The 24,065-nt window shown below is 44.1% G+C and overlaps 1 protein-coding gene across 3 annotated transcripts in view; it reads left to right on the top strand.

Annotated features, from left to right (window-relative positions):
* Nucleotides 1–2,338: 2,338 nt before the first annotated feature.
* LOC120518916 (protein kinase C gamma type-like) overlaps nt 2,339–24,065 on the top strand; it is a 102,619-nt gene continuing 80,892 nt past the window's right edge. Inside the window, exons 1-4 of one of the 3 annotated variants that reach the window (XM_039741935.1) lie at nt 6,237–6,645; nt 6,709–6,915; nt 7,003–7,034; nt 17,010–17,092. In XM_039741935.1, the coding sequence (XP_039597869.1) occupies nt 6,722–6,915; nt 7,003–7,034; nt 17,010–17,092 (309 nt within the window). In that variant the 5' untranslated portion in view covers nt 6,237–6,645; nt 6,709–6,721. Of the gene's footprint in view, nt 2,412–6,236; nt 6,916–7,002; nt 7,035–17,009; nt 17,093–24,065 lie in introns of those variants that run through there. The other 2 variants (XM_039741937.1, XM_039741936.1) reach the window with 2 other exon arrangements.

The following is a 24,065-nucleotide window of genomic DNA, read 5'->3' as shown; positions in this document are numbered from 1 at the left end:
TAGAATCGCCAATGCAACTAACCTGCATGTCTTTGGATTGTGGGAGGAAACCCACGCAGACATGGGGAGAACATGCAAACTCCATGCAGGGAGGACCCGGGAAGCGAACCCAGGTCAACCAACCAGGACACACCTATTTTTCTTTTAAAAGCTATTTATTTCAGTTCTATTGGACAAGTTTATAATCATGAGAATCAAAATGGATTGGGGTGTGTGCTGGATATTGGATTACTGTGGGTGAAAACTTGGACTTGTCACGGTATTAAGCATTTTATTGCCTCACATATGCTCTACTTAAGTCGTTCTGATAGTAGATCTACCCATGACCAGACCTACTATTACAAAAATCTTTATTTATGCTGCATTTTAGACACGACTTAAACTGGTAACCAATGCAAATGCTGCATTAGGCACCTGTCAAGACGGAGGTAAAGAATTTAGGGGTAACTATTGACCACCACCCGATCAATGCACTGTGGTGTCCCTACATTGATTGGATTAAAGGCCAGAAGTCCACATGACCGTCATCATCAAGTCCTTCCATGTGAACCCTGAATACCATGAGGACTGATTGAGATCATTGATGCCTAGAGGGGGCTGGGTGGTCTCATGGCCTCAGAACCCCTGCAGATTTTATTTTTTTTCTCCAGTCGTCTCGAGTTTTTTTTTTTTTGTTTCTTCTGTCCTCCCTGACCATCGGACCACCATACTTTTATTCTATGTTAATTAGTGTTCTATTACTTTATCAGGGGTGTCAAACTCCAGTCCTGGAGGGCCGTAGTGGCTGCAGGTTTTCATTCTAACCATCTTCTTAATTCATGACCAGTTTTTGATGCTGATTAACTTCTTTAGCCTTAGCTTTAATTAGCTTGACTCAGGTCCCTTAGTTTTTTTTCTTAATTAGCAGCCGGACAGTAATGAGACATAAAACAAGCAGGACATGACCAGCTCACCCGTATCCATCAAATAAAATCTGAAAATAAAGATGAAGGTCTTAGTAAGGTTGATCCTTCAGATTACCAAAACATTTTAAGATTTCTTAGAAAAAAACAGAATATCAACAGTTTTGGAAATATCTGCTGTGGCAAAGAGAGAGCAGCAACAAGCCATGGAATTGAATAACGGGTTTAATTAACAGCAAGAATCAGCTTCTTATTAAGGATCTGGTTGGAGTTTGAAGCCCCAATTTAGCTGGTCATCCGTTGGCTCATTTCATGTCTCATTTCTGTTTGGCTGTCATTTAATGAAGAAAAGAATCAATTTAGAAGACTTAATCCTTAAAAACAGGGCTATTAAAATAGAGGGAAAAGAAGTTAATTAGCAGTGAAAACTGGACACTGACTAGGAAAAGGATTAGAAAGAAAACCTGCTCCCACTGTGGCCCTCCAGGCCTGGAGTTTGACAACCATGCTTTAATTCTTGATTTGTCCTTTTTTCTCTTTCTTCATCATGTAAAGCACTTTGAGCTGCATTATTTGTATGAAAATGTGCTATAGAAATAAATGTTGTTGTTGTCACATACACGACTTTACCAGCGATTTTCAGCCACAGACATATTTTACATAATCTTAGTGACTGGGAACTGTCGTGTAATCTGACATACCCAGCACGCACGCACCTGTCTATGACTCGCGCTGATAAAAAATCAGTTTACTTTGTTGGGGTTTACTCTTTTTATACGAGAGGTGACGCCCAAATAGCGCTCACCGGAATGGACGTGATTAAGCGGACACGTAAGCAGTTTGGGGACTAGTCCGTCCTGATGTCTCGCGTTTTATTTACCACGGCGGAATAAAAAAGTAAATAAATCTCCGTACTGTATCTGTAAATTCATACTATGTCCACCGGTTCGGTTCAGGCAGCACTTGTTGGCTGTCAGTAAAAGGAACGAGCTAGAAATACCTTGGAGGAGTAAAACGGTGCGGGAAAGTCGTCTCGCTGTCCCATAATTGAACTTCCTCCTGCGATTTATGGTTGTGCAAACTGACATACTCACAGGACGAGATCGGCAACTGCACGCACGTTTGACCTTACTTACTTACTTACTTACTTACTTACTTACTTACTTACCTACCTACCTACCTACCTACCTACCTACCTACCTACCTACCTACCTACCTACCTACCTACCTACTCGAAATCGTATTGGTTACATCGGCTGAGGAGAGCTTCTTGTCTATCGCTCTTATATAGTGGAACGCTGCGTTAACTCTCCAATCACATGCACCCTATTCAAAACAGACACAGTATCTGACCAATTAGATTAGAGCGCGCGCAAGATAGGCATACGCGGTGTGCGCAGTAAACCGCCAAACATCGAGAGAATTTAGAATGGAGTCAAGCACGTCCCAGCTATGGAGGAACATTAATAACGTTTACTATGGTTGACACAATTGTTAATGAGACAGACGGTAACGTTGGATTTTTTTTTTTTCTTTTACATTTTTTAGCGTTGGTGGCTTAGCTGACCGCTTTCTTTTTGCTGTGAGGTTGTTTTAAGCGTACAACGCCTTGTAAATGGTGCGCTAAACATGCCGGAAAGCACACAAAGCAATGGTTTCACATATAAGTCCTCATAAAACGTCTGTTGCTGTGTGCTGTGGCTGCTGTTGGCGCATGTTTGGCATCTCTGGCGGCAGTCGCTGCATGGGGGCATCTCGTTGGTCAACAGGAATGCACGGTGTGCCAGCTGCCTGACTATCGTCGCACAGCAGGTGGGTGGCGGTTGCAGTGTAATGTGTAGTGCATCATAAGTGGTGGTCCTCCCAGTCAAACGCTGCTGTAGGTGCATCAGCTACACAAAAGTGTTCAGCACCACGATCAGCTGTGGCAGGGGCGGCCTTAGGCATGTGCAAACTGTGCACCTGCGCAGGGCCACCAAATGCCAGGGGCCGCCACGCCAATATATATTGAATATAAAACAGAAAGAGAAAATAACGACACAGCTAAAAACGCAAATTTCGGCAAAAGTTAAACGCTTGTGTCATGAGCACGAGGCCGATATGCAGTGTCCGCAACGGACGTGGCCTTCCACCGTGCATAAGATAACATATTGACATTGGAGGGCGAAGGAGCCACCGATTCTTTCTCTGCCCGCAGGGCCACCACGAGCCTAGAGCCGCCCCTGGCAGGGGACCAATTGAGATGACGCTGGTACCTCACTTTCGTTTTTGATATCCATCTCCAGATCACTTGTCATCAAACTCGGAGTCCTATTCAACAAAATTACGTAAAACGTCCATGGAGTATTTTGCTTTGCACATTCGCTTTGGTCTCTCGCCAGATGTCGGTGCCATTTTAGAGGTTCTTTGCTCTTCGATATTCATGCACGCGTAGGGAATCAATCGAGGTTAAATCAGCAAAGCTATGTAACTTTCCTTCTTGCAAAGAGAATTGAACTAAAACGTAAGGGCGAGTTTTCTTGTAGTTTATAGCTGATTATTTATTGTCCTCAACTCCCGAATTTTGACAAAAGTCAACATCCGCCTTGAAAGAGTTAAAAATCACTTAAAATCAGCAAGTGCAACTTTTAGAGCGTACATTTCATCGATGGGACGATTAGATAGATAGATAGATAGATAGATAGATAGATACTTTATTAATCCCAAGGGGAAATTCACATAATCCAGCAGCAGTATACTGATACAAAGAAACAATATTAAATTAAATAGTAATAAAAATGTAAAAAAAAAAAAAATGAAAAAAATTAAAATAATGTTTGAAATTATGGGAACGCCATGGAATCCCACCGTATGAGTTGGCTAGAGGGAAACGAACGAACGAACGGGCCTCGCTGTAAAGACCGTTTATTGTTAGAGATCGCGCTGTTTTTAAAAGCCTTGAGTTGGTAATCATTGTTTGGAGGAGATAACGTTGAACTTTTTTCAAGGTCTCCTGCATGTCTGCCTGTTTCTGTGTTATGTTATCAGGAGAAATACCCACGTTTTGAAGTAGGCGATATAATTAGAGTGTTATTCTGTAGAGCAGTTAATGTGTGCTTTCAAATACATGCATAATACCCGAGAAGTCAAAAATATAAACATTCCGTGTAGGACTCATTATAAGCCACCTGATCGAGCAACGTGCCTCTGCCACTCACTTATTCGTGCCCAGAGAATCCGTTCGGGCTGTTTCTTGACACCATCTGACAGAATGAGTCGGTTTCCGTGGAACCGATTTGTTTGCACAAGTTCATTCCCTCCCCAATCAGCTTTTATTACCATCTAAATGGTACATTAAAAATATGAAGCACCTGGTGTCAATGAAAATGCATTGTCCTTTCTGCTGACCACTTGCCTGCCCGCACCGACGCCCATATTCATCACGGAATGATGAGCCTTTGGGTGTCGACTAATGTACGAGCCTTTTCTCACACAATAATGGTTACATATTTTTTTTTCGACCATTTTTATGAGTTCAGGGTGACTTCTAAGTCCTTCACCACACAGAGCTATATTTACATAATCACTGGATTATGTTAAGAACTTTTCAATTTTTATACAGAATTATGAATATGCACCCTAAGAGCTGCAGTAACACTCGTGCTAGTGCCAGAGTCACTTTGAAATGTCCCAATGACACAGGGCTACCAGCAGCATGTAACAGAATCGTATTTTCTTTCTTTCTTTTTTCTTTCTTTCTTTCTTTCTTTCTTTCTTTCTTTCTTTCTTTCTTTCTTTCTTTCCCAGTGTGTACCTCCAAGTCTTTCCATCAGCGACCTGCGAAATCGATGCGCTGTTAAAGCAACACAGACCGTTTAGGTCGTATCTTTTAATTTTATTACGCAATTCAGATAATGTACACTATTTATTTTTACATCATTTCTGTAGCGTCCGGCACGTTTTGTTAAAGCCGTTTTTCGCAGAGCATTTTATTATCGGCAAACTGCTGCCATCGTGCGGTGATAACTGGTAACACATTAGTTTAAGGTGCAAAAGTTGAGCTTGGGTTTGTGCTTTTCCGCTTCATTTTAATGAAAGAAGTGCCGCTCCACCGTGAGAAGTGTCGTTATTACACCAGGAAGTGTATTTATTTATGTTATGTAGAAGATTAAAGCGATACTTTAGTGTGATATGTTTTAACTGTGGGTCGGTTTCTCACTACAGATACAGTGAGATGCCACCAGGCTGATTTTGGATGGTCCTTCTCGCAAGATGGTCTCTAGGTCATAGACTCTTACCCACTTGCAGCCCATTGAAGTTGCCAGCTTTACCGATGCTTTCTTAATCCTACAACAAATTAAGAGAATTTGTCTAATTTTGGGACAATATCCCCAATCCATCCCATACTAATTTACCTTGTGTGAGTATGGTCCTTTTCTGCCCACCTCCTCCTCCTTCTTCTCAACAGCTCCCTGGACTCCTGGCCTCAACAACGTAGCGGACTACCTTGCTATTTTCACGGAGATTGCAGTCTCTCTGGGCATGCTATCTTCTGTCCAGCCACAGGGAGACACAAGTGACATTAATAAAGGATGAAACCTACTTCATTATTGATATTAATTAGCTCTCGGTTAATTAGTTACTATATTAAGTGTGCCTAATTGGAACAGAGAGAGGGAGCGAGAGAAGAGAGAGGAGAGTGATAGCCTTACAGGTGTTGGGAGTGTGTCAAAAATGAATTATGAGGTAAATGATTTCATGTCTTCATCCAGTGGCTTAAGCTCTCCTCCTCTAGTCCTCCCCGCCTTCCTCAGTTCTCTGTGCTGCTGCTGCTTCTTTTGTAAAGTATCTCCATGGGCTTCCTTCTTTAATTCTAACCATCCTACTCACTGTGTTTCATCCATCCTCTCCTCCTTCAGTTTTCCCTCCCTCTGTTTTTTTGCTGGCGTTTTATTTTTTTTCCCCAGTGTGAACCAGATTGTGCGTGTCCCTCAGCCCAGCCCTTCCTACAGTGTAACCTACTTTTTTGTTTGCCACTTGCTGTTCTTCTTTTACTTATCTCTCAGTGGACTTTGTCAATTATCTTAAAAACGTACAATTTTATTCTATCTATCTATCTATCTATCTATCTATCTATCTGTCTATCTATCTATCTATCTATCTATCTATCTATCTATCTATCTGTCTGTCTGTCTGTCTGTCTGTCTGTCTGTCTGTCTGTCTGTCGGTGATATAGTGCCTTCATATCCATCTCTCCATGTCTCCCCCCTCCCTTCACCTCTTGCTGTGCCGAGTTATTTTTCATTTTGAGTCCCCTCCCCTCCTCTCTCTCTCTCTCTCTCTCTCCCCTGCTCTCACTCTCTATCTCTCTCTCTTTATAATAACTCTCAGTCTTGTGTTTCTGCATCTCCTTCTCCCTTTCCTGTATTTCACTTCATGCTGATCTTTAGTCAAGGCTTGCTGGACATCTTTCCTTCCTTCGTTCCTTCCTTCCTCATCTCTCTCTATCAGTCTCTTTCTTTCTGGGACTCATTCCTAAACTGGATAGCAGAGAAACCCATATTTTGTTTCAATGATGTTGTTTTTTGCTGGTGGACTGTGAAAGTGGATTGTCGTCCTGCATCCTGATGATGCTGAAGGTGCAACTCTGTTAGATTTTACTGGAGTAGCTGAAGGATTTTTCTACAGTGCAGGCTCTGGAGAAGAAGCCTAAGTTGTTAATTCTACTTTCCTTGACTTTAATCAGATTCTGGGCAGCACTGAAGTATCCTTTTCAAGTAGTTTCTTTCTTTCTTTCTTTCTTTCTTTCTTTCTTTAACCCCTTAAGTCTTGGCCTCGCCATGGCCCAGTTACCTAGTCCCACCGCTGTGATGGCCCCCAGTTCACTTGGCTCCAGCTCCGCTCCAGTAGCCAATGTCTTTCAGCGTAAGGGCGCCCTCAAACAGAAGAATGTGATGGAGGTGAAGAATCACCAGTTTGTGGCCCGTTTCTTCAAACAGCCGACATTTTGTAGCCACTGCACCGATTTCATTTGGTGAGGAGTTGTCTAACGGTTAAGGTGTAGGTAGGTTTGAGCGTCCCAAGACGTTACTCTTGAACGTGTGTCTCTTTCTCTCCACAGGGGCATCGGCAAGCAGGGATTTCAGTGTCAAGGTAGGTAGCTATGCTGTCCCACACTGCTGTTTCCCCCACCCCGGTGTCCGTGTTTCTCTCACCCTGTTTTTTCCATCAGTCTGTCCCTTGTTGTCGTCATTTTCTCTGGAAGTCCCTCCTTCCCAAAGTTCTTGTACCTTTCACTCCTTTGCTCTATCTTTCTGTTTCTTTGGTTGTCTTCTTCTCACATCCGTCTTTTCCTGCTTCTCTGATGTTGCCCTGTCTCTCTCTCTCTCTCTCTCTCTAAGCCTTTCCTTCCTTCACTGTTTTTAACCCTCATACATGCGTTTCTCATTCGACGTGTTTTTCACCCAAATATTACTCTCTTACTTTGTTTTTATTTTTTGGCTTACTCTTGGCATTCCTCTCCTTCCTTCTCTGTACCCCCCAGGCTCTCTTCTTTTCTATTACTTGCTCACTGAATATTCCCCCACTGCCCGTTTGCCACACTCACTTCTCTCTCTCTCTTGGTGCGGACAGATTGGGGGACCCAGCGGGTGCCCTGGTTACAGGGAGAGACCAGTTGCCATGGATACCTCTGAGGTTATTTTTAGTTACAAAGAGAAATGAGGAGTGAGAGAGAGAGGGAGAGAGGAAGATGAAGAGGGAAAGGAGGAACAGAGAAAAAGGAACGGATTGACAGAGGAAGGGGGAGAAAGAGAGAGCAGCCTGCTGACCACCGGCGATTCCCATTCTGGAAATTTCATTTGTCGGAATTGTTTAGGATTCCCCAAATGATTGTGGAGAAGGAAAAAAAAAAGAAAAAAAAAGAAAACCTTAACATTCAATGGTTTGATTTTTTTTTTAAACAGTTGGCTCACACTTTGAGGAGTCTGAAGGACTGATGACCTTGGCTCAGGTCTTCAGGATCATTGTGTCCTTTGTCCAGTGTGACACACACTCACACCCGGTCACACATGTCACGTCATGCTGTGTATATCCGCAGTAGTTAGAAGTTTTTGGGCACTATGGCCGAGTGTTTAAGGCGCTGAACTTTAAGTCACATGGGCGCAGATTCTGTCCCACCGCTGACGCACTGTGTGACATCGAGCACGTAACTTAATCTCCCTCTGCACCAATTGTAATGTAAAACAGTTATTAAATATCTCTACTTAGTGGTGGCTCTGAGCCTTGGGATTTGCACTCTACTTCACTGGGCCTGTGAGCAAAGGCCCTTGACCTGCAATTACTCCGTCCTGGGCATGACGTTAACCTGCATGTGGGCCCTCCAACCTGCAGGGAAAAACTTGGGGTGTTGGTGGCAGAATTGGCACCTCAGCCACCATAAACAAACCTCACTTTGGTTCAGGATGGTGGGGCGCTGGAACCAGCACTGTGCAAATGGCAGGAGTCAGCCTTGGATAGGGCAGCAGCCTACAGTTTAGAAACATCAGTTAACCCGCACATCTTTGAGCCAGGGTGGCACGGTGTGCGCAGTGGGTAGCGCTGCTGCCTCGCAGTAAGGAGGCCTGGGATCTCTTCCTGGGTCCTGCCTGCGTGGAGTTGGCATGTTCTCCCCGTGTGGATTTCCTCCCACAGTCCAAAGACATGCAGGTTGGGTGGACTGGCGGTCCTAAATTGCTTGGTGTTTGTGTGTGTGTGTGTCCTGCCTTGCACCCTGTGTTGGCTGGGTTTGGCTCCAGCAGACCCCCGTGACCCTGTATAGCAGGTTGGATAATGGATGGATGGATCTTTGAGCCATGGGAAGAAACTCTGCTTATATACATGGGGATGAATTTGAAAACTCCACACATTCAGTACCTGAGCCGGAATTGGAAGCTGGGACTCGGGGCCTGTGAGGAAGCAACTCTAACTAGTGTGCCACTGTGCTGTCTTCTGTATAAATTAGTAAAAAATAAATAAATAAATATAAATAAATAAAACAAGTGGCATTCTTGGCTGACCTATAGAGCTACCAGAAAAGTGAAATTTTTTTTTCCATGGGGAATTAAAACAGTGGTCAGCTAGGAAAGAAAGCCAGAAGACGAGGAAAATTCAGTGACAGTCAGAGGGCAAGACTGGAGAAAAAAAATACAAACACAAACGGCCACATGCACTTTGTTTTAAAGATTGCCCATTAATAGTGACCCCAATCAAGAGACATTTTGCAACAACAGATTGTTTTGTAATTGTTTCCACAAAGGGCGGCACGGTGGCGCTGCTGCCTCACGGTAACGAGACCTGGGGTCCTCACTGCGTGGAGTTTGCATGTTCTCCCCGTGTCTGCGTGGGTTTCCTCCCACAGGTTTGGCGCATTGGCGATCCTAAATTGTGCTGGGTGTGTGTGTGCCCTGCGGTGGGCTGGCACCCTGCCCGGGGTTTGTTTCCTGCCTTGCGCCCTGTGTTGGCTGGGATTGGCTCCAGCAGATCCCCGTGACCCTGTAGTTAGGATATAGCGGGTTGCATAATGGATGGATGGATGGATGTTTCCACATATCTTTTACATTTTGAAAACAATTGCGTAAGGGACTAGTGTTCAATAGCACCTTTCTATGATATATAACTTGGCATTTTAAATCCAGCAGCACAGGGCACAAGACAGAAGCTAACCTTGAACACAGTGCCAGTCCTTCACCTTTCCATTTTGAACATTAGTGCCATATACAGCTTGACTTAGGAACGGTAATTTCTGCAGTGTGAATACTGGCAGCTTATACAACTCACTTATGGCGCTTTTCCATTGCATAGTACGGCACGACACGGTTCAGTTCAACTCACTTTTGGGGGGTTTTCCACTGGGAACAGTACCTGGTCCTTTTTTTTAGTACCACCTCAGCCGAGGTTCCAAGCGTGCCGAACCGTTACCAAAACGTGACGTGTAAACTCTGCTGGTCACTGTTTGGCCGGAGAAAATCGTCATTACTGCGTCACTGAACTTGCGACACGAGACACAACAGACCCGCTAGATTTTTAGCACAGCCAGCGAAGGTTCGGACGCACCATTTTGTTTAAACCAAAAATGGCTGTTTCGTGGTCTATTGAGGAAGTACAGACGTTCCTCTCGTTGGTAGCCGAGGAGCGGATCCAGCGAGAGCTGGATGGGGCGACGCGGAATGAAAACGTTTTTCAGGAGGTCGCTTGTGGCGCTTACGATGATGTCACGGCAGTAGAGGCGGCGAACTATAACGACACGTGAATAATCCGCCCACTCTAAAGCGATACTAAACTGCAGTCGAAATGCAAACCGAGCCGAACTGAGCCGAACCAAGGTGAGCTGTACTGAACCGTGCTGTGCCATACTATGCAGTGGAAAAGCGCCATAAGGGTCCTGTTATGAGTTACAGGGTGGAATGGAACCAGCAGCTTTGTGGCATACAAAAAGTATTGTAACCAGTGCCAGTAGGACCCTCAAAAAATACAAATTAGGACATAAGGGGCTCAGAAACTTGGTGTACCTGTGTATCCATATTTAGAATCGCACTGGACAATGTACAAATGAGAATAATCTTCCTGTTATTATAAACACAAAGACGGGGCCAACTTTTTACTTCTTTTAATGCTTTTGAGGTGTCACTGGACATCTGAGAGCAAGTAAGTGACCTGAGGCTTAAATACAGTCATGTGAGAAAGTTTGAGCACCCTCTCAGCCTGCCTAATAATTGACTCTCCTTTCAACATAAAAGATAACAGTGGTATGTCTTTCATTTCCTAGGAACATCTGAGTACTGCGGTGTTTTCCGAACAAAGATTTTTAGTGACGCAGTATTTAGTTGTATGAAATTAAATCAAATGCGAAAAACTGGCTGTGCACAAATGTGGGTCCCCTTGTCATTTTGCTGATTTGAATGCCTGTCACTGCTCAACACTGATTACTTGGTTGGATGAGCTCGTGAATCCTTGAACTTCATAGACAGGAGTGTCCAGTCATGAGTAGTAGAAGGTATTTAAGGTGGTCAATTGCAAGTTGTGCTTCCTTCCCTTTGACTCTCCTCTGAAGAGTGACAGACAGCATGGGATCCTCAAAGCAACTCTCCAAAGATCTGAAAACAAAGATCGTTCAGCCACCTTGTTTAGGGGAAGGCTACAAAAAGCCATCTCAGAGGTTTAAACTGTCAGTTTCAACTGTAAGGAATGGAATCAGGAAATGGAAGGCCACAGGCACAGTTGCTGTTAAACCCAGCAGGTCTGGCAGGCCAAGAAAAATACAGGAGCGGCATATGAGCAGGATTGTGAGAATGGATACAGACAACCCACAGATCACCTCCAAAGACCTGCAAGAACATCTCGCTGCAGATGGTGTATCTGTACATCGTTCTACAATTCAGCACAATTTGCACAAAGAACATCTGTATGGCAGGGTGATGAGAAAGAAGCCCTTTCTGCACTCACGCCACAAACAGAGTCGCTTGTTGTATGTAAATGCTCATTTAGACAAGTCAGATTCATTTGGGAACAAAGTGCTTTGGATTGATGAGACAAAAATTGAGTTATTTGGTCAGAACAAAAAGCACTTTGCATGGCAGAAGAAGAACAACCCATTCCATGAAAAACACCTGCTACCTACTGTCAAATTTGGTGGAGGTTCCATCATGCTGTGGGGCTGTGTGGCTAGTTCAGGGACTGGGGCCCTTGTTAAAGTCGAGGGTCGGATGAATTCAACCCAATATCAACAAATTCTTCAGGATAATGTTCAAGCATCAGTCACAAAGTTGAAGTTACGCAGGGGTTGGATATTCCAACAAGACAATGACCCAAAACACAGTTCGAAATCTACAAAGGCATTCATGCAGAGGGAGAAGTACAATGTTCTGGAATGGCCACAGTCCCCTGACTTGAATTTCATTGAAAATCTATGGGATGATTTGAAGCAGGCTGTCCATCAAATTGAACTGAACTGGAGTGATTTTGTATGAAGAATGGTGAGAAATACCTCCATCCAGAATCCAGACACTCATCAAAGGCTACAGGAGGCGTCGAGAGGCTCAAAGGAGCAAAATGAGGCTCAACTAAGTATTGATGTCATATCTCTGTTGGGGTGCCCACATTTATGCACCTGTCTAATTTTGTTATGATGCATATTGCATATTTTCTGTTAATCCAATAAACTTAATGTCACTGCTGAAATCCTACTGTGTCCATAAGGCAGGTCAGATATTAAAAGGAAGTTGCTACCTTGAAAGCTCAGCCAATGAGAATCAAAAATTCAAAGAATTAAGAGGGGGTCCCAAACTTTTTCATATGACTGTATCTGCGGCTGCCTTTGCAAGCGATGCTGCAGTCACCTGCTTTCTTTAGTTCTCTCTTTTTATGTGTCTTCACTTGGTTTTTAAATCCTTTGACTTTCCTTTCCCCACATTTTGATCACCATGTTTGCACCATACCAATTTTTGTTATGTTCCACCATTTCTTTCTTCAGTTTAGATATTCTGTTAAAGGCTTACCCCTGATTTTGGTTTGTCTTGTGGCCTTATCAGTTTGTAAATGCTTCCAATTTCAAATGGCTATTATTTCTTCCTTCCTTCCTTCTTGCACACCTTATTATATGCTCTTAAGGTACCTTACATCCAACTGTCAGTGATTGTGTTCTTTGTATGTTACTTCATTCTGTCCATCCAAGAGCCTGCTTAATACAATTAGAAAATCACAAAGCAAGACCTAGCCATACAGTAGAGAGGGTGACGGTACTTGTCAGAACTCAAACGTCATACAGCCACATAACACCAATTTATATATTTTTGCAGGCAGCAAAACCCGTTGGTGGGTAGAACATTTCACTGTAAACTAGGTGGTGCCAATCCAGTTGCCACTGCTGACTCACAAATTGACCATGGCTGAGTTGCTGGAGTTTTTGTTGATCCTTTTGTACAAATACAACTACAGCCATGTTGTGCACTTATTTGGATAAAATTATCTGCTAAAATCCATCCATTATCCCAGCCACTATATCCTAATACAGGGTCACAGGGGTCTGCAGGAGCCAATCCCAGGGCGCAAGGCAGGAACAAACCTTGGGCAGGACGCCTGCCCACCGCAGGGCACACACACCAAGCACACACTAGGAACAATTTTAGGATCGCCAATGCACCTAACCTGGATGTCTTTGGACTGTGGGAGGAAAGCCACGCAGACACGGGGAGAACATGCAAACTCCACTCAGGGAGGACCCAGGAAGCGAACCCGGGTCTCGTAACCGTGAGCACTACCACTGTGCCACCCTATCTGCTAAAATGTTAATATAATTAACAGCAGCCATTGCTGAGCTTGTTAGAATGGACATTTGGTGACTCTCCGGTTTTCACGTAGCGCTGCTGCCTCGCAGTTAGGAGACCCGGGTTTGCTTTCCGGGTCCTCCCTGCGTGGAGTTTGCATGTTCTCCCCGTGTCTGCGTGGGTTTCCTCCCACAGTCCAAAGACATCCAGGTTAGGTGCACTGGCGATTCGAAATTGTCCCTAGTGTGTGTGTGTGTGTGTGTGTGTGTGGCTGGCGCCTGCCCGGGTTTGTTTCCTGCCTTGCGCCCTGTGTTGGCTGGGATTGGCTCCAGCAGACCCCCGTGACCCTGTAGTTAGGATATAGTGGGTTGGATAATGGATGGATAGATGGTTTTCACGTACCTGTCTCAGAGTGGCTGGTAGAATGAGTGAAGTGCCTGACCAACTGAGCAAGGGCATGACTGCTTTAAACCAGCATGACTAAATGGGAGGCAGGTGGCAAACTGGAGGTGCACCCCAAGGTTTGGTTGTCTTTTTTGACTGTAGAAAAAAAAATACATCCATCTCATCTTAACTTATTTCTGCTTGGGGTCTTGGAGTTGGTAGCCATTTGGTTTCTCTATGATTATGTTTCCAGTGTGCTTTTTAAGGCTGATGATCTCTCTTAGTAAGTCAGCACTGGCTGGTGTTAATGGCAGAAAGCTTCAGGGCTGTCTGCTTGAAAGATTGAGCTGTTGGTCTGCTTCAGGTTGGACTGGAAAGAGAGGTGGCGTGAGAGGCGGAAGTTGACCAGAGGACTTTTAAACATTCTTAAGGTCAGGAAGACTTAGTGGTAATTCCTGGTACGGAGGTCCAGCAGCATGAAGACTTACTCAATCCCTTCATTCTGCTGACAGATGTGCCATGAAAACTGACAGTTTATACCCACGTCTTTGTCAGTGGCCATCAAATGCACCATCTGTATTGTCTAATTGATAAAAAAAAAAAAAAGATGAGGTTCTTGAAGCTCATTTTGACACGCTCCGCGGTTTCTTTTTAGAAGAGCTGATTTCCTGATTCATTTCCAAAGGGCTGCTAACTGAGGGGAATGAGCAAAAATAATAAAAGGGATCTGCATTTGTGGAGCTGTGCCAAAACAACTCTGCGCTTTTCTTTTCCCGGAGCCAAGAATGCAAAAACAAATTCCCTAGGGGGTTATCTCGCTGAATTTCTATCATAACATTAATGTAAGAGTCCCTGCTCCTGAAGAAATAAAGGGAAGCCCCTCCATGGAACCCAGTGAAAGACAATGTCATTCGCCTTTGTGAAAACTGGCAAAGACATCGCTCAGAAAATGAACAAAGGGAATACCCCTCTGGAATAAATCTGAATTGGTGCGGAAATATTCTAAAGGGAGCTTCGTTTTGGGGAGGGCAATAGCTAAAATGAGACGTCTAATGTTTAAGGAAATTAAAGAAATAATGAGATCCTCTTTTGGAACACAAAGCAAATTAAAGCATAATGGTACAACGAGTGGCACTGCTCGTTCACAGAGACTGAGGTGGCTTTTCCTGTTAAGACATTGATGTGATTTTACCTACGCTTTGGAATTCCAACCATCCAACCCGCTATATCCTAACTACAGGGTCACGGGGGTCTGCAGGAGCCAATCCCAGCCAACACAGGGCGCAAGGCAGGAAACAAACCCCGGGCAGGGCGCCAGCCCACTGCAGGATTTGAATACCCTCCAACCCTAAATGGGACATCAGTCCACCAGAGGGTACACATAGCCACCAATTGCTGGATGTAAGGTCACTCTGTCTGAGTTCACATTGGTGTGCATTACCACCCACCCAGCAAGAATTGTCAGTATAAATGAGAGTGCACTGATAACTACCCACCAGCAATGAGTGGAATGCTGGTCTGTTTGAAGACATGGTGATGGCCATACCCAGCAACTTAAAATACAAGGCTTGTTCATCTGAGGACACATATGAACAACAACACTACACTCCTATTATTTGTCTGCACATACTCGTCAAAGTCGAATGCATTGCCATTCCTATAAACCACCAGCCCTGAATGGATCTCCATTCCATCTCAGAAAGCATGAGTGTGAACCTACAGAGACGTCATATGGGTGCACATACACCAAAGTCAAAGTGAACTTTATTGTCATCTCAACCATATACAACTATACAGATAGACGAAATTGCGAAGCTCAGGGTCCACAGTGTAACAACATGATGTGCAAATAGTAAATTAAAAATAGAATAAAAATTTAAAATTAAAACACAAACAAGACAAGACATTGTGCAAAGACAAGACAAAGAAGTAGCAGCAATATTGATGTGTAAGATATGTAATATAATAAGTAAATAAATAATAGATATAGATAATGCAGAAATTATCAGTGTATGATAATAGTTGTTTTAAGACGTGTGTAAACAATGACAGGTCAGAATGTTTCATAAATCCGTAGAGGTCAGTATGAGATTTTCAGTTCTTAGCAGGATAGTGGTTTTCATGTACAAAAGTTCTGTTTTTCGAGGTGTTTGAGGCCGTGTGGAAAGTCCCAGAGGGCAGCCTGGTGTTAAGGAGTCTAACAGCTTGGGGATAAAAACTCTCCTGCAGCCTCGCAGATTTGGCTTTGATGCTGCAGTATCTTCTCTTGGATGGCAGAAGTGTGAAAAGTCCATGTGAGGGGTGTAAGGGGTCCTGCACAATGCTACATACAGGCCTTGCGGACACTGCGTTTTTAAAATACGTCTTGTAGTGAGGGAGAGGCACCCCAATAATGTTCTCTGCTGTCTTCACTATCCTTTGCAGGCGCTTGCGGTCAGATATGTTGCAGTTGCCATACCAGACAGTGATGCAGCTGGTCAGGACACTCTCAATGGTGCCTCTGTAGAACATGGGGAGGATGGAAGGGGGAAGACGTGCTTGATTCAGCCGCCTCAGGAGGTGTAGTCTCTGCTGGGCTTTCTTGAGTAGTGATGAGGTGTTGTGTGTCCACGTAAGATCCTCAGTTAAGTGCACACCGAGGAACTTGTTACTCCTAACAACCTCCACATCTAAACCGTTGATGCTGAGCGGGATGTGGGCAGGACATGATTTTCTGAAGTCCACGATTATCTCTTTTGTTTTGTCGACATTGAGAGATAGATTGTTGTCTTCACACCATGCGGACAGCCATTTCACCTCTTCTCTGTATGCTCTTTCATCATCCCTGCTTATCAGTCCCAGCACCGTTGTATCATCCGCAAACTTGATGATGTGATTGGTGTCGTGTGTGGCTGTGCAGTCGTAAGCCAGCAGGGTGAAGAGCAGTGGACTAAGCACACAGCCCTGCGGTGCTCCAGTGCTCAGTGTGATGATGCTGGAAGTGTTGTGGCCCATCCGAACTGACTGGGGCCTCTCTGTCAAGAAGTCCAGGATCCAATTGCAGAGGGTGGTGTTTTACAACCAGCTTGGGATGATTGTGTTGAAGGCAGAGCTAAAGTCTATGAATAGCATCCTGACATATGTGTCTTTTTTATCCAGATGTGTCAGGGAGACATCCTGCCTTGCGCCCTGTGTTGGCTGGGATTGGCTCCGGCAGACCCCCGTGGCCCTGTAGTTAGGATATAGTGGGTTGGATAATGGATGGATGGATGGAAGTGGTTGTTTGTGAGGTAGCTAAGTATTAAGCAACAGTTTCTTCCATGTGGTGACTACTGCTGTCACATTTCCAGTGATTATCAGGCTCTTGGAATACTGTACTGTTTATAGAACTTCCTGTTTGGCCCAGTTCTTAAGTAGCTCATGCTGATGGCCCAATTTTATTCTCTTTCTGTTTGTTTTCTAGTCTGCAGCTTTGTTGTTCACAAACGCTGCCATGAGTTTGTCACATTCATGTGCCCAGGAGCGAACAAAGGACCCAAACCAGAGGTAAGCCTTTAACTTCTGTTGACTAGACATACAAGAGCTGATGGGTGGGTTACCACAGAAGTCTTTTGAATTCTTTTAATCGTACAAGCCATTGTTACCCACTACAGGTAGATAACACTGCTCTCGGTTCCGGGTAAGGTCCTTGCTAGGATCCTCCTCAATAGAATTTGTGATCACTTATTCACCTACCAGCGACCAAAGCAGTCTGGTGTCACACCTAAGAAGTCTACCATCGACCGCATCCTGGTACTGAGGGTTCTCATGGAGCGACAATGTGAATATTTGCAGAGTTTCTTTGTAGCCTTGTTGATTTTCGTAAAGCGTTCGAGCTGCCCTGTGGGGCATCCTGAGACTTTGCGGATCCCCTCATGGCCGGCCTGTCCACTGGTACTGTGAGTGTTGTGCAGAGTGGAGGCAGACCCTCTGTGTTTTTATGGGGTCCAGCGGCTGTGGGGCATCTGTTGGCAAGAAAAGATTCACTGATATTGACTTTGCTGACAATAGTGTGACCTTCGCTGAGTCAATAGAGGCTCTGATCGGGGCACTCGAGAGACTGAGTGAAGAGTCTGAGAGTCTGGGCTTGTGTGTGTCCTGATAAAAACAACATCCAGGCCTTTAATGACCTCTTGGGCACGGCCATCAGCAGTGTGTCTGTCTGCGGAGAGAGTGTTGACCTCGTCGAGAGGTTTACTTACCTCAGCAGTGACATTTTTGTCTCTGGTGACTCTACCTATGAAGTCAATAGACGGATTGGGAGAGCATGGGGCGGGGTGGGGGGTCATAGGGTTCCTGGAAAGGGGTGTGTGGAACTCCCAATATCTTTGCAAAAGGATGAAGGTCCAAGTCTTTAGAGTCCTGGTGCTTCCTGTATTGCTATATGGTTATGAGACATGGATGCAATCCAGTGACCTGAGATGAAGAATGGACTCCTTCAGTACTGTGTCTCTTCAGAGAATATTTGGATGCCGCTGGTTTGACCTTGCGTCGAATGAGTGGTTGCTAATGGAGTCCCAAGCGAGGCACATTACCTGCATTGTGAGGGAGCATCAGTTACAGCACTGTGGCCATGTGGGCCATTACCCGAGGGTGATCCGGCTCGTAGAACCCTCATTGCTGAGGACCTCAGTGGCTGGACCAGGCCAAGGTGACGTCCACATAACACCTGGCTGTGGCAGATAGAGGGCCATTTCCGGAGGGTGGGAGTGGACCACGTGTCTGCCTGGGTGGTTGCCACGTACTGTAGCAATGCATGCTCCCCAACCTGAGCTGACCTGACCGGCCAAGGCATTGGTAACCTGTGCCAAACTCTGCATCTGGTTCTATTCCTTTGCTGTCAAGGCTTGTAGATAGATAAGATAGATAGATACTTTATTAATCCCAAGAGGAAATTCCCATACTCCAGCAGCAGCATACTGATAAAGAACAATATTAAATTAAAGAGTGATAACAATGCAGGTATAACAGACAATAACTTTGTATAATGTTAACGCTACTCCGGTGGAACTGAAGAGTCGCATAGTGTGGGGTCTCCTCAGTCTGTCAGTGGAGCAGGACGGTGACAGCAGTCTGTCACTGAAGCTGCTCCTCTGTCTGGAGATGACCCTGTTCAGTGGATTCTCCATGATTGACAGGAGTCTGCTCAGCGCCCGTCGCTCTGCCACGGATGTCAAACTGTCCAGCTCTGTGCCTACAATAGAGCCTGCCTTTCCTACCAGTTTGTCCAGGTATGAGGCGTCCCTCTTCTTTATGCTGCCTCCCCAGCACACCACCGCGTAGAAGAGGGCACTCGCCACAACCGTCTGATAGAACATCCGCAGCATCTTATTACAGATGTTGAAGGATGCCAGCCTTCTAAGGAAGTATAGTCGGCTCTGTCCTCTCTTGCACAGATCATCAGTATTGGCAGTCCAGTCCAGTTTATCATCCAGCTGCACTCCCAGGTATTTATAGGTCTGCACAGTCACCTCTGATGATCACGGGGTACATGAGGGGCCTGGTCCTCCTAAAATCCACCACCAGCTCCTTGGTTTTGCTGGTGTTCAGGTGTAGGTGGTTTGAGTCGCACCATTTAACAAGGTCCTTTAACAAAGTCATTTAACAAATGTTTGCTATCTTAAAGGAATACTCCACTCAAATATGATAATTGTTATATGTTACTTACCCCATGTAGTTTGTAGTGGTGGCCGAGAAAAAATGTTAATGTCATGATTTTGTGGAGAACAGTCAAAAAGAATATTCAAATTGAACCCAACCGTGACCAGCTCTGGACAATGACAAGTGATTTGAAAAATGTCAAAGGAAAAAAGAAAAAAAAAACTCTTACATAATTAGTGTATAATTTACATGTCCGTTATCCATTTGCATTCTAAGAATGTGCAAAATACTTCCATTTGTTGCTAAAATACTTTAATGCTTACTTCTGGAAAGCTCTACCTAAGAGATAAACAGGAAAGGCACATTCCAATAATACTGTGTGTTTGAATTGAAGACAGGTTTCTTAACCAATGAATAACAGGGAGAGGCAGATCTTCCATTTTTCTTGGCCACCACTACAGTCTGCATGGGGTAAGTTGTAATGGCCGACCCCTTTCCCAGACCGGCAACTGCATAACCAAGACCTGCGACTTGGCTAAACTGAGCAAATTAGACATAGTGGAAGTACGAAAATTCAAAAGTCTCAAAAAAAGGATAGGAAAGATCGCATTAGCCAAAACAAATGGAGATTATTACTCTGTGAAATAACGGAACAGCGAAAAGAGATTGAATATATTGTTCAGATTTAAACTTTAAGTCGGAGACTTGTAGATCGTCTAATTCGTGTTGCCAGCGAGAATTGAAAGATTCCAAAAACGTTGGCGCAGTTTGAAGTCCCGTGAGACGGAGACTTTTAACATGCGATTCTTTCAAGTCATGCCCTACTTACAACTATTTTCAAACAAGACCACGGCCATCTAACCTCTCAGTGGTGTGAATGCTTTTGGCAGACACACTTACTGCACTCTCAGCTCTTATAAATTTTATCAGGACAATAATTTTATGCGTTCTGGATGAACGTCAACAACTAAGCGAAGAAGAAAGAGCATGGACAAACTTTTATAGAAGTCGTTTTATTTATTAGAGAGAAAGGATTGATATTCACTCACAGGCAGTTATACGTTGCGTTGTCACGATGTAATTCCAAACACGGAATCAAAATTCAATGCGACCTTGAAGAAAAGTTAATTTTACCTATTTTTTTTACTAAAGTTTTAAAGTAAAAGTGAAAATAATGCATATTTAACAATTCCCATGAAATAACAATGTCTTAAAATTGTATATCCAGTTAACCAAACCTGGGGGAGGGCGAGCAAGGTAAGCAGGGGCAGAGCCCCCTAGTATATAGACAAGGACAGACAGGCAATCAGTAATATATATATGGGGTTGTCCAGATCTAGTTATGCAATTTTCATTACGCTCTGACTTATTAAGTTTATTACATTGAAAATCACCCCACAAATCCCGGACCATCGAGAAGTGTTGCGAACTGATGACATGAAGAATCGTCTTCACGCTGAACTGGAATCATCTCCGCATAAATCAAAGTCATCCAGATGATCCGGATCGGCATAATTAGATTTGGACCACCCTGTATATATACACCATCCCAAAGGCACAAGTGACAGATTCTATATATATATATCTTATTTATAACAAATACACACATATAAAGTAATCAAAACAATACAAAGCCCTCCCTTGTCCTTAAACAATAAATGAATAAACACAGAAGAAAGATAAAAAAACAAATTGCAAATGAAGGAATGAAATAGAACGAGTCCAAAGTTATTAATGTCCTGAATTGAATAAAATACTGCTTGATATGAAATGTTTGCTCCTTCCCGAAATAATTCAAATGATCTCACCGTGTGAGTCCTCTGAAGTGCTTGAAATAAATCCAAACCCCAGGGTTTCTCCGCACTGGCTGATGTAATGATGATCCGGAACAACGAAAAAAGCAGACAGTAAGGTTGCGCAATGAAAAGTAAGCGATGATTTGGTGAAATGAATGTGAAAATGGCTCTTCTCTCCTCTCGATCCCCTTTTTCTCCTTCCTTGATACTTCCCTCCACTTGTTTAAATGAAAAACATCCCGGATGAAATTGGTTAAGTCAACAGGAAATACCAGTATTGAGGTCGCTGCCTCCCTGCATCATCCTTCCTTGTTTGTTTCCCGGGGACAACATTTACATAAACACACAACGAATTTAAACAGGACGACTCAGCAAAAAACACACATTAAATATCTACAATCATGTAGCCCCGCTACAATGTCAGTTTTGAGTGGAGTATTACTTTAACCATGCCCATTTATTCAAGCAGCTCTCTTACTGTGGTTCATGCACATTTGACTTGGCTCTGTGGATAATTGTGGTACTGAAGTGTACCCAGCCAGGTTCAGCTTTGTAGTTCTATTGCCTCTCTTGTCCATAGATGGCTGAAAAGCCCAATTCTTAAGCTGTGTATCCTGGGGCCATGGAGGCAGGAGGTTCCATACATAATCAAAAAATAAATGTTTATTGTTGGTGTCTTTTGATCATTTCATCAGAGAGATGGTCGGTATCAAAGTGAAGTGCTTTCTGTTGAGTTCTGCAGCACCATAGGGGACATTTCATGGCTAGAGTCTTGTCAGTCTGACCTTTTGTAAGGTAGGCGGCCATGAGACCCTTCCACCCTGTATGTTTTTCATTTTCCTTGACTACTTCTGCTTCTCACTTCTCATTTTATATAGATAGATAGATAGATAGATAGATAGATAGATAGATAGATAAGGCAGTTTATATAGATAGATAGATAGATAGATAGATAGATAGATAGATAGATAGATAGATAGATAGATAGATAGATAGATAGATAGATAGATAGATAGATAGATAGATAGATAGATAGATAGATAGATAGATAGATAGATAGATAGATAGATACTTTATAAATTCCCATACTCCAGCAGCAGCATACTGATAAAGAACAATATTAAATTAAAGAGTGATAACAATGCAGGTATAACAGACAATAACTTTGTATAATGTTAACGTTTACCCCCCGGGTGGAATTGAAGAGTCGCATAGTGTGGGGTCTCAGTCTGTCGCTGAAGCTGCTCCTCTGTCTGGAGATGATCCTGTTCAGTGGATTCTCCATGATTGGCAGGAGTCTGCTCAGCGCCCGTCGCTCTGCCATGGATGTCAAACTGTCCAGCTCCGTGCCTATAATAGAGCCTGCCTTCCTTACCAGTTTGTTCAGGTGTAAGGCGTCCTTCATCTTTATGCTGCCTCCCCAGCATACCACTGCGTAGAAGAGGGCGCCACAACCGTCTGATAGGACATCTGCAGCATCTTATTGCAGATGTTGAAGGACGCCAGCCTTCTAAGGAAATATAGTCGGCTCTGTCCTCTCTTGCACAGAGCATCAGTATTGGCAGTCCAGTCCAGTTTATCATTCTGCTGCACTCCCAGGTATTTTTAGGTCTGCACCCTCTGCACAGTCACCTCTGATGATCACGGGGTCCATGAGGGGCCTGGGCCTCCTAAAGTCCACCACCAGCTCCTTGGTTTTGCTGGTGTTCAGTTGTAGATGGTTTGAGTCGCACCATTTAACAAAGTCCTTGATTAGGTTCTTATACTTCTCCTCCTGCCCACTCCTGATGCAGCCCACGATAGCAGTGTCGTCAGTGAACTTTTGCACGTGGCAGGACTCCGAGTTGTAGTGGAAGTCTGATGTATGTTGGCTGAACAGGACCACAGCAAGTCCAGTCCCCTGCGGCACTCCTGTGTTGCTGACCACAATGTCATACCTGCAGTTCCTGAGACGCACATACTGAGGTCTGTCTGTAAGATAGTCCATGATCCATGCCACCAGGTGTGAATCTACTCCCATCTTAGTCAGCTTGTCCTAAGGAGCAGAGGTTGGATGGTGTTGAAGGCTCTAGAGAAGTCCAGAAACATCATTCTTACAGCACCACTGCCTCTGTCCAAGTGGGAGAGGGATCGGTGTAGCATGTAGATGATGGCATCCTCCGCTCCCACCTTCTCCTGGTATGCGAACTGCAGAGAGTCGAGGGTGTGGTGGACCTGTGGCCTCAGGTGGTGAAGCAGCAGCTGCTCCATGGTCTTCATCACATGTGAGGTCAGAACGACAGGCTGGAAGTCATTCAGCTCACTAGGACGTGACACCTTTGGGACTGGGGTGATGCAAGATGTTTTCCAAAGCCTTGGGACTCTCCCCTCTTCCAGGCTCATGTTGAAGATGTGCTGTAGAGGACTCCCCAGCTCCAGCGCACAGAACTGTATTTCTCAATGACAGTTTTTCTATGCCTGTGCTTCCTGGTTTACATCTACATGTGGCTCCGCTCATCTTGACGTTGTTTTCTGGCTGCTACTTTTAAACCCTTGAAAAACACCATGCAGGCAGAATTTCTTGTCTGTCCTTTTAGATCATTCAGTCCTGACATCCAAGAAATTAGTAAATTAGGACGTTAAAGGTGCCAGGCTGGATATTCACTACAATTATGACATTACAATAACTGGCTGTAGGGTATGCAGTGCTTTAAAATGACAAATCATCTAATTTAACATGACAGCAGAAGTACATTTGAGAGGTTACCTTTGTAAACAATGGATGAAGGGGGGGAAAATCTGATATGGAGGAGACCTGAGTTACAAGTTCTGTGGTTTGAGACAAAATGATGAGGATATTCCTCCCTCACATGGTGGAGGATCTGGAGTCAATCAATTAATCAAGTGATCATGTACCGTGCCTACAAAAAGTAATCACCTCCCATTTTGCCATTTTACTGTTATTCAAAATTGAATCACAGTGGGTTTAATTTGGCTTTTAGTACTGATCAACAGAAAAAGGATCTTTAATGTCAAAGTGAAAAGTAATCTCCACATATAAAACACTAAATAATTGATGGCATTAGCATTCAGCCCCTTTGATA

This window comes from Polypterus senegalus, chromosome 18 (assembly GCF_016835505.1).
Source record: "Polypterus senegalus isolate Bchr_013 chromosome 18, ASM1683550v1, whole genome shotgun sequence".
In the NCBI taxonomy this organism is placed as follows: Eukaryota; Metazoa; Chordata; class Cladistia; order Polypteriformes; family Polypteridae; genus Polypterus; species Polypterus senegalus.
Note: the sequence above shows the minus strand (reverse complement) of the source record. Positions and strands in the feature narration are given on the sequence as shown.